At 37.5% G+C, this 11,248-nt stretch overlaps 1 protein-coding gene across 1 annotated transcript in view; it reads left to right on the top strand.

Moving 5' to 3' along the window:
- The window catches only part of LOC116715868 (NLR family CARD domain-containing protein 3-like), a gene marked incomplete at its 3' end in the record, with an annotated part of 163,667 nt that overhangs the window by 35,207 nt on the left and 117,212 nt on the right, over positions 1 to 11,248 (top strand). The window contains exon 7 of the mRNA XM_032556586.1: positions 7,473 to 7,624. Coding sequence (XP_032412477.1) covers positions 7,473 to 7,624 — 152 coding nt within the window. The remainder of the gene's footprint in view (positions 1 to 7,472; positions 7,625 to 11,248) is intronic.

The following is an 11,248-nucleotide window of genomic DNA, read 5'->3' as shown; positions in this document are numbered from 1 at the left end:
TACTTTGCGCTTTGAATTATTTTAATAAGGATTCTCCAGTTCTAATAACATAAAGTATGAATCCTGACTTAATTCTGCAGATTACTGTCTACAGAATTAAGTCAATGTAGTTATTAGAAACTGTTTCGTGAAAAGTATAAAGTTGATCAGTTTTATGATGGTTGAATGAGTTCTTACTGCCCTCTGGTGGTGAACTGTCGTAACTATAGACATTCTTCAAGTACATTTTTCAGCCGGAGGTTTTGTTTATTTTTGTTTTAATTTTCACTTTTATTAAGTCAGCATATGTTAGTACCGTAAATTAGAGTCACAAAACTTCCTGTAAAGTGTTTAACACATCAGCTATCTTTTATGATTTAAAACTCTTTATTACAAATATAAAATCAAATATGATATTTAAAATATTTCAAAATCATATTTGAGTCGGAAGACAGTGGATATAACTGAGGAAGATTGTTAGTTTTTCTCTATATAAAGTGGAGAAGTGGATATTAAATGTAAATAATGCAGCATTATCAGGACTGTAGTTCCCACTATGGCCACCAGAGGGCGGAAATATCCCGTTCTGAATCTAGAGGTGAGTTTGTTGAGCTGCAGCTGGTTTCTGACTTCTAAGTTGATCACGTTTATATCACTCATTATAAATATTATTAAAATTAACAATTTAATGTTAATATTAACTCTTCTGCCTACTTTAACATACAATCAGTGTTTTATCGGTCAGTATGAACTAGAAGCAGCTCCACGGAGTTGAAAACAGCCGCAGAGACTCTTAACGGAGCTAGCGATGCTAACAGACTCTGGCAGCAGCTTCAGAGGAGCTTTGGCTCCATCAGAGCTGAAACGAAGCTCTACAACTCTGGTTTAGACGCTGATTTTGCGGTTAGAAGTTAGGAGAATATTTATGATCGATTAAATTATCCTGGAAACATTCAGAAGATTGATGCAGAGGAAGCAAACTGAACTTCTCTCAGAGCAGGGCGGTTATGGCCCTCTAGTGGACTCAGATGGTAACTACAGCTTCTCTAATAAGCTAGAGAATTTACAAACCATATTCACTTCCGGTAGGTACTTTCATATTAAGAGCTACAGAAACGAGTTAATATTCTCGGTTAGCTTTCATATTAAATAATGTTTTAGTTTTTCTTTTTCCTCCCTGAAATGTTTATTCAAAAGCACCAAATTAAACTGCTGAGGTTTTCAACCACCACTATATAATTTTCCTATTCCTAGATAGTCATGTCAAACAGATAAAAGTATTTAAATAAAATTAATAGCAGCAACATATTATTTTATGTGTAATAAATTTATTCACAGATTAATTCAGTCATACAATTAACTAAGTAATATTAACAAGTCACATTTTTAAACTTTAACTTTTTATATTTAATTTTTCTCCATTAGATATTTTCATCCTGCTCAATGCTCTGATCTCAGCGGGTTGGATTTTATCACAAGCACATTTTCATTGTTTATATTTTTCAGGCTTTGATCCTCATATTTACCGACAGTTTATCTTTTTGAGAAGATTTTTCTGAAGTAAGTTTAATTTTCTTTTCCATTTATTAACCCTGTAGTGGCTCTTTAACAACATTAATTTAAGTTGATTTTATTTGAACTGATAAAAGTGAAATGAGAACAAATTAAGTTAAACAAATTATCTGGTTGAGTCAACATGAATAGGAATACCTGTAGTTACGATAGTTCACCGCCAGAGGGCAGTGAGCGCTCATAATCCACCATTAAAGATAAAAATAGTTTGTTCTGCTGGTTTTCTGCTGAATCCAAGAAAAAAGCTGCTCAGCTTCAAATCACTAACAGCAAAACAGAAATAGTTAAAGTTTTCTGTCTTTATTCTAGTTTTGTTTCACTCTGTAAACTCAAATTGAACTGTTAATATTTATTCAGATTAATTAAACTTTGATTCTAGACGCTGAAGAAAACACAAGTGTGATTTTCTGTGAAAAAAGAAATTGAAACCAACTTTGGTCTCCTTCAGATCAGCCTCCATTTTGAGCCGCAGGATGGAAATAACTTGTTGACTTGTTAACAGAGGTAAGTGTTGCTGCTCCGAGTCCCTCCGTGTCTCTCGGCTCTCTGGACCTTTCCTGACCAATGAGAGGCTTTCAAGACATGAAGAGTCTCCTGGTTCTGGAGAGACTGACGTTTTTCATGATCCAACACCAGATACTTCACACACAGTGATTACTGTAGGAAGAAATATTCCAAATTATGCAACAAATTTATTTTTAAAGTCGAAACAAACCTGCTCCATGTTTTTCTAAGAATATTTTGCTGTTTAAACCAGAATGCAGAACTGATGTTTCAGGCCAAATAAATGTAATTTGAGTTGTTCTACATTAAACCCACAGTCAGTTTCTTATTCTGTGGTAAAATACCATCTGGGGCCCGATTGTTATCCTGACCATATGGGTCCAATTTGAAGTGCTATTATTTATTATTTAGCATTTGGTGAAATATGCATTTTCATATCAGTCAGGTAATTATAAACCCTGTATTGTTAACTATTCCATCATAAAAAGCAGTTTTTTCCTATTTCTCTCTTTAATGACACACTTCCACCCCTCCTAGATTAATTAGATGAATCGGTTCATTTCTACAGCAGGTAGAGATAAGAGAGAACCAGCAGGACACTGACCAGCCAATCAGATGTTCTCCTGACTGAGAAAGTGGGATAATATCTCATCTCTGCAGTAGGTTGGGTTTTTAAAGCTCTTCATAACCTCTTAAAACATCCTGATAAAAAATGAATCAAACCTACTTTAGACTATTTTATCTCCAGGTTTCAATACCTTGTCCAACAATCCCCTGATCAAAGTCCCACTGAACTACAGAAAAACGACATATTTCTGTCCATGAATGTACAAAAACACCAACCAAGTAATGAATGTAACAGCATGGATGAGAGCTTGTAACAAAGGCACAAAACAAAGGATTTGCCTCATTGTTCTAATGGATGTTATCGGTTTAATTAACTGACTCCTTTGTTTTCTTGACAGATGTATAATTTGTCTAAATAAACCTGCAAATAAACATATTTAACATCATTTATTTTGGTCAAAATAAGAGCTCTTTCCATTTCCTGACTTTACCATGTTTCTTGTTGTGGGCGGGACGTGAGCTCGCAGCAGCTGTGATCAATTCTCTGCTGAAGTTTACAGCAACAATCAGCGATGGAAAAAAACCTCGAGGTTGAAGTTCTGGAGTCAAATAAACCCAAATGTTTCATTTTGTCTCCTAGAAATTCATTGATGGCCCAAATGAGAAAGACTCAGGGGACTCATATAATAATAATGTTGTATGGCCTGTCCATCACAAGTGCAGATGCAAACTTTTTATTTGTAGAAATTTACAATAGAAAATGTTAAATATTTGTCTTTTTATAACCAATCTTTTATAGTAAATAGAGACTTTTCCTGAAAAACTAACGGATCTTTCTGGAGAATTTCTTGAGACACTTTGTCTCCTGCAGAACAACAACCTTCCTCTGATGACATCACTAGAGGCGACCAATCAGAGGCCTTTAAAATAAACCGTTTGTAGATTTCTCCTTTGTCCTCATTATCTGAACCAATTTCAAAGAGACGTGTTTCCTTGTTTTGTTTCCTTGTTTTGCTGCAGCAACACTCTAGAAAATATCACCCTGTGGATAAACAGCATGATGTTTATGAAGCTAGATATGTCTGTGAATGTTACTGAATGTCATTGAACGCATCATGGTAGAGAAACTCAGGTGACTTAATGTAAATGAGGAAGGGAGGGGCTCATGTTTCACAGGTAGCAGGAAGAGAAGAGAAACTCTGAAGAACGAGCGAATTAAATCAAGTCTCTCACAGTTGAAGGTAAAATAACTTTTTATTGAAACTTCACTGCAGCTCAGTGAGTTTTTCTCTCTATGAAGAGAAAAGAGTCAGAACTGTTTGATTCTCCGTCAGACTTTTGTTCCAGACTAACTTCCTGTCCCTGCAGCTCTGTTTACATCGTTTGGTGTCAGCAGCCATGAATGTGTTGATAATGATTGTTTCTGGTTCTGTGGTGAACAAAGTTACTCTGATCTCTGTTAAAACAAAGGGAGGTTACTGTGGAGGTTTTGGTTCCAACTGAACCATAAATGTTCTTGTTATCAGTGAACGGAGTCAGAACATGAACAGACATGTTTGTAGTTCTTTATGTCTGAGATCATGAGGAGGTTAGATATCATGTTGCTGCTCTTGTTCTACACTTTGTTTTTTATAATTCTTAAATGTTTCAGATGATAAAACTAAAATCAGACAAACATAACCTTATTCCACACAAAATGTTTTCAAATAATGACTAAAGTTATGAAGGGAAGAAACCATTCTTACCAACCTGTTAATATGTGGACACATTATTGTTTCCTTGCTAAATCATAAATTCACTTTGATTAACCAAAGTTTAACTGATCACTTTTTGCTGCATATAACATGTTAAAATGCAGCTTAATTTTATTCATGTTATAAACTAAGTTCAACCTTTTTTGTGACGCTGCTGTAATAAATTCAATATGTAAAAAGTTTTTTGGGGGGAATTGATGGATAAAATATTTACATCAGTTGTAGAAACATTAATTTTAATCCAAATTGTAAAACAACATAAACAGGCTTCATTTGTATCTTATTGTTGCCGCCATTAGAAAAATCCAAGTTTCTAATCAGATCTGCTGGCAGAAACGATGCAGCAATCGTGAAATGTCTCTTGGGAAACTTTTGACATTTATAAATAATTTTTATTAAGTTGTTTCCATCCATTCAGGTCGCGGGGGTCTCTCTCGGCTCTCTGGAGCCTTTCTAACCGATGAACCAGCGCAGCTTCCCAGAGCCTCCGCCACCGCGGCTTTGGTCGCTCGGCTCTCCTGTTTACTTTGTTAAATGCCTGATGTAGAAAGAAATTAGTCACAGGTTAAATGAAATGCTTTATTGTGAGAGCATTTCACAATTTCACTTAACTAATAGGTTGATTTGTGACAATAACACTGTCACAGTACTGATGATTGACACACATACACACATTTCTGAGGTAAAAATAAAGATAATACTTATATGTAGAAGTTCTTGCTTTGTAAAATATTATTACTCAGGGGTGACAGTTAGGACTCAGTGCGTACGGTTCACAAAACATGTTTTCCTGACAGTCACAGTTGGTAAGAAACAAAGATTCTCATTAAATTCCATAGGAAATGAATGTGGGTCATTTTTGACCCACTCACAGAAGAAAGGGGTAGTAATATAAAACATGCTGTTTCTTAAAATGTATGAAATGTAAATCAAAAATTGTAATTGCACGATATCAGTAACATATCTTTTCAGGAATACCTGGAATATGAAGTGATGAAATCTTTTCATTACAAAGATATTGCAAAAAGATGACCTCACCAGGTCAAAAAGGGCCCAGTTATGCATCAGAGGGTTAACCTGGTGAATGGTCAACTCTATGATACAACTTTTTAAAACTCATTAAAAACACATTTTTTCTTTTTGGGTTTAAACCCAGAGTGCGCTAACATCTCTGTCTTAATGCTGCGCTCCTACTTGTTTGAATTGGTGATGTTTTGATTTCTATTTTCTTACAGTTGCTTTACTGTTGTTTGTTTTTATTTTTGTACAACACTTTGGTCAGCTGCAATATTGTACTTCACGACTTTAGAATAAAGTGGTATGGATCTACCATGACAGCAGCACCAGCATCTAAAGCTGATCTGTTTGTGTGGAGCAATAATGAACTTTTCAGATTTAACCTAAATAAATTGAGAACTTAATGTAACTTTTACAGTCCATCAGTTCTTGCTGCAGCGACTCTCTCTGGTGTTTTAACCTAAAAAGCAGAACTAAAACATTGTAAACTAGTTTCTCTGCTTGTTGAAATCAGCAGGAAGTGAATCACATCACTCCGTCCCTCATCAGTCTGGGGTTCAGCAGAAACTGATGTTTCTCTTATCTGTGGATCAGAACCGGCTTTAAGCCGTCCACAGATTTCCTCTCTTCCTCCTCACTGAGTTTGGTCTTTTTCCAGGTTTTCCTCTTGTTGCTCCTTTCAGCAGGAAGAAACTCTTTGTCTCTCAAAGCTCTGCTGGAAAAATGCATCCAGATCCAGACTGACTCTTACCTGAAAGGTTGCTGTGTTTAGCAATCAGTATCTGCAAAATCGGAATCGATCAGCCAGAAAACTGCAGTCGGTTCAACCCTAAAAATAACAAAACTTTTAAATGGAGCAATAATAATAAAATAAATAATTTCACAAACATTTTAGATCAGTTGTAACAAACTAGTTTCTAACTAAAAGAGTTGCATTAATGTGTCTCTTTATTTTGAAGTTCAATCAGATCAATAGACTAAATATGTTTCAGGCCTCGCTGAGTGTTTGGGGGCTTCATCCCCCTATTGAAGCAGCTGTTTACCCATGATTCCTTGCAGTGGGTCCAGCTGGTACCTCAGCTGGATGCTGTGGTCCCTGAAAGCTGCTTTGTGTCTCTTGAGCTGAGAGGAAATCCTGCTGAGCTGCACACAGAGGCTGACATGTTGCTGAGATCCCAGCTGGACCCGGTTCTGTCTGGAGGAGAGCTGTGGACCCGACCTGAGCTGCTGCTCCCTCAGAACCTTCTGCTCACTGACTCCCTCCATACAGAGCTACAATAGAGTCATGATGCGTTCAAGTCCACTGGGAGCTAAATAAGTTCACTAGTTCATAGGAAATGTTCACTCATTCATTCAAATGATTCACTCTGATCCTCTGAACACATGATGGGAACCAGCTTTCTGCTTCACAGGACAGTTACTGGAACTGGATCACTGGGACTGACTGGTTCTGGTTTCTCTCTCCAAGCGGCCAGAAGATGGAAGATCAGGACAGAGCAGAACCTCCAGGACCCATCAATCCATCTATGAGGAGTGATTGGTCCAAAGGTCAACCTCCAGGGTTCAGTAATGAACCTGAACCATCAGACAGAAAGTAAGAAACCAGTTTCTAACTGATTCATGTGAAACTATAGAGATAAAATCTAAATGATATTAACTGGTTGATCTGAGTGTTTTAATTAACAGTAACTTAATTTTCTTACTACTTAATTTAAAGTTGGACATGAAGGATGTTGGTCAGTAAATCAGTAGAGTTTGAATGAAAGTCTGAATGAATTAATATGGATTAAAATGTTGCATGGAAACAAAAACAACCAGGCTTGTGAAGAGCAACAATTCAGATTGTCTGTAAACCCACTGAAGCAGTGAAACCCAGCATCTTCCAGACTGGGAACACTGGCATCAGTCATGATACCAAATATAAGTCAATGAAGTACTTAAAACCAGAAATCATCAATGTTCTGAGGTTCTGTTCTGACCCAGTTTCTGGTCCCTTGTTTTTTGTGGACCTTCATGAACATCTTCAGCTCCAGCCTGTTGCTAGTGAACTATTTCAGTGATGAAGAAATGTCTTCACAGGAGCAGCTTTGGTGAGGAGGAGCATCCATCCTGCTGTGCTTTGGGTCAGAATGTTCTGATGGATCCGGTCTGTACCATCTGCCCCCAGTGTGGGAAACGACCCAGAACAGAATCTGGACTGCTGACAGCCAATCAGAGCAGCTGTGCTCCAGGTGAGACTGAACTCCTCCAATCAGAGCTTCCTTCTATCGTCTCTGTGGAACCAGATCCACGTCTTTAGTTGAGATTTGGAAATTTAAGGTTTAAAAGTCTTTTTGTGGTCAGTTGTTTCAACTGAATCTGTGTTTTTCCAGCTGGTGTAACTGGAACTTATGTCCAGGAAACTGGGCTTAATAAAGTCCTCATTTAATTTGAGCCTGTTAAAAAAAAAATGGCCACAAGATAAATGTACAAATTTAACTTTTTATTTTGTTCGTTTTTAAAATTATAAGTGAAGACTCTTACTCTGAAGAGTCATGTTGCAGCATAACATGTCATCAGCTGTAAATAAAACAAACACTTCATAGAATCAATTTGGTGATTCTTACAGATAATTTTATTTGTGTTTCAGCACATTATGAGGTTAAGGGGAATGAAATAGCAGAGAGGATGGCTAAGGAGAGCAGCAATCGGGTTTTGGTTGATGTTAATGTGACGTTTAGCATAACAGAAATAAAGTGTATAATAAAACAATAAAAGAGAGGTAACAAAAGTTATAGGTCAGCAAATTGCCCAGCTGCCAATATGGTTAATCTGACCTTGCTGAAAATGATTTTTGTTCTACTTTTATTGGTTATTACACCAGGCCTTTAAGGTTCTGCTGGAAAATTGGAGTTTCTAATTTGGGAAATGACTAAAGGACAATTCCACGTAATTTCTTTCTACTTTGAGCATCTTTAATGTGATCTACTTCAAAAAGTAAAATATGTAGACTTCAATCATGGTGTAGATTATTCAGGCCAGATTATCTAAAACCAAGTTTGTAGTTTTTTTTCTTTCCCTAAACGAAGCTGCATTAAAGCTTTGATTTGTGAAGCTTCAATACAGGTTTGATTTCAACCCTTTTAATGTATCTGGACCACGGTCACCATGTCTCTCTATGAAAAGGGAGGACATGGTGGATTTCACTAAGCAGAAAGTGATTTAAACTCTGTTATAGAGTTTAAATCACTTTCTGCCCATTAGAAAGTGACTTTGAGTAACCTCAGAGGTCACTGAAGTCTCTGAAAAGCTCCCTGGTTCAAGGTGTGGTTGAGGTTCAGCCTGGCAGATGATGGTAAATGTAGAATATAGTAAGGAGTTATGTTACAGAGAAGCTTCTTCAGGAAGTGAATAGTTTGTGAGATCCAAATGGTTTTGGAGACAATCAGGCAGATGAATGTGAGGACGGCAGAGCTGCAGCAGACAACAGAGGAGTGGAGGAGAATCTGGGGACCAACAAGGCATCCTTAGACCATGGAGGCACAGAAATCACAAGAGGTGAACTGGAGAAAGATTACTAGAAACAATAACTACATGCTATAGTGAAGAGTTAAAAACTCAGAGAGATAACTAGTAACTTGTCCCCTGTCTGCCAGATCCTGGCTTTTACCTGGATTTATGGCCAAATGTTCACTAATCACAATCTATAGTTTAAAGTTTTCTGCTATTAGTGTAGAATAATGTAGCCCATATTTTAAGAGTGCAAGTATTTCAGCTTTTAAACTCAAGCAGATTGAAAATGCTCAACCAGTAGGTGGCCCTAATGGGTAAAGGCCCTTTACCCATTTCCTGAATGGGAAGCTCAATCTGAAGCCAACTTCAGCTCTGTAAAATCCAAACTGTTTCCTGAATTTGATTCCATGAATGAGAAGTTAGATGGTGAACCACAACTCAGACCTCAATAAAAACCTAAACTAACAGGAGCTGTTCCCTCTGCTGGACGTTGTTTCCATCAGAACTAGTTTGATTTGGCCATAATTTTGTGATAAAACAGCAGTGGCCTCAGAGGCCATCAAAGAGGACAATTTGATACATGGGTCTATGCAGTTGTTTATTAAATTAATGTCTAGTTTTGCAACTCTCATTCCAAGTATTTTGTGTAATTTTGACTGTAAATATCTCAGTAAACTTGAAATAAGATAAAAATATACAGATATTGTCTCAGGAAGATATAGAAGCTTGTTTAAAGTCCATATTTCTTGAATATTTTTCAATTTCCATATAGATTTTCTATATTTTTAAACTTGTTTAGAGAAAGGTGTTTTTTGTTGCTTTTTAATGGTGTTAATATTTTTCAAACACTGAGAGCTGAAATAGATTTGAAAGATAAAACTTTACATCCCAATGAATCAACAGCAGCAACTTTAACTTTAAGTTGTGACTTTCGTTCTTCTTACCATGCAGAGTTTTTATAAAATTTGGGCTTTTTATTTATTGATTTACTTTTTTCTCATCCATTAAAGCTGATGCACAAATTGTCTCTGAGAATATCAAAAAATTATTGTTTTCCTTATGTTCAGCTGAAGTGTCTCCTCTCCTGTCTTTGTCTCTTTCTTCAGATTTTGATATTCGGTGTCAGAGTGACCATAAAGCGTCTCTGAAGAAGAAGTTCCAGAGTCTCTCTGAAGGCGTCGCTGAAGCTGGAAATAAAACCGTTCTGAACCAGATCTACACAGAGCTCCACATCACAGAGGGGTTAACTAGAGAGGTCAACCAGGAACATGAGGTCAGACACATTGAAACAGCATCCAGGAAACAAGAAACAACAATCAGAAGAGAAGACATCTTTAAAGTCCCACCTGGAAGAGATCAACCAATCAGAACAGTGATGACCATGGGAGTGGCTGGCATTGGGAAAACACTGTTAACACAGAAGTTCACTCTGGACTGGGCTGAAGGCAAAACCAACCAGAACATTGATTTCATATTTCCATTCACTTTCAGAGAGCTGAATATGTTGAAAGAAGAAAAGTTCAGCTTATTAGGACTGATTCATAAATTATTTTCTAAAACCAAAGAAATCAGCAGCTTTGAAACGTTCCAGGTTCTGTTCATCTTTGATGGTCTGGATGAAAGTCGATTTACTCTGAATTTCAAGAACAATCCGATCCTGACTGATGTTACAGAGTCCAGCTCAGTGGATGTTCTGGTGACAAACCTCATCAGGAGGAAACTGCTTCCCTCTGCTCTCCTCTGGATAACCACACGACCTGCAGCAGCCAATCAGATCCCTGCTGAGTGTGTCGGCATGGCAACAGAGGTCAGAGGGTTCACTGACCCCCAGAAGGAGGAGTACTTCAGGAAGAGATTCAGAGATGATGAAGAGAAGGCCAGCAGGATCATCTCCCACATCCAGAAATCAAAAAGTCTCCACATCATGTGTCACATCCCAGTTTTCTGCTGGATCACTGCTAAAGTTCTGGAGGATGTGATGAAGACCAGAGAGGGAGAAAAACTGCCAAAGACTCTGACTGAGATGTACATAGCATTCCTGGAGGTTAACTTCGCAATCAAGAAGGAAAAGTATGATGGAGGAAAAAAGACAAGATCAATCTGGAGTCCAGAGAACAAGAAGCTGATTGAGTCTCTAGGAAAACTGGCTTTTGAGCAGCTGCTGGAGGGAAACCTTATCTTCTATGACGAAGAGCTCAATAAGTGCGGCATCAACATCAAAGATGCTGCGTTGTTCTCAGGAGTGTTCACTGAAATGTTTAAAAGAGAGAGAGGGACGTGCGACATCTCCGTCTACTCCTTTGTTCATCTGAGCATCCAGGAGTTTCTGGCTGCAGTCTACATGCTCCACTGTTTCACCAGCA

This window comes from Xiphophorus hellerii, chromosome 24 (assembly GCF_003331165.1).
Source record: "Xiphophorus hellerii strain 12219 chromosome 24, Xiphophorus_hellerii-4.1, whole genome shotgun sequence".
NCBI classification, from domain to species: Eukaryota; Metazoa; Chordata; class Actinopteri; order Cyprinodontiformes; family Poeciliidae; genus Xiphophorus; species Xiphophorus hellerii.
This window is presented reverse-complemented; position numbering and strand designations above follow the sequence as displayed.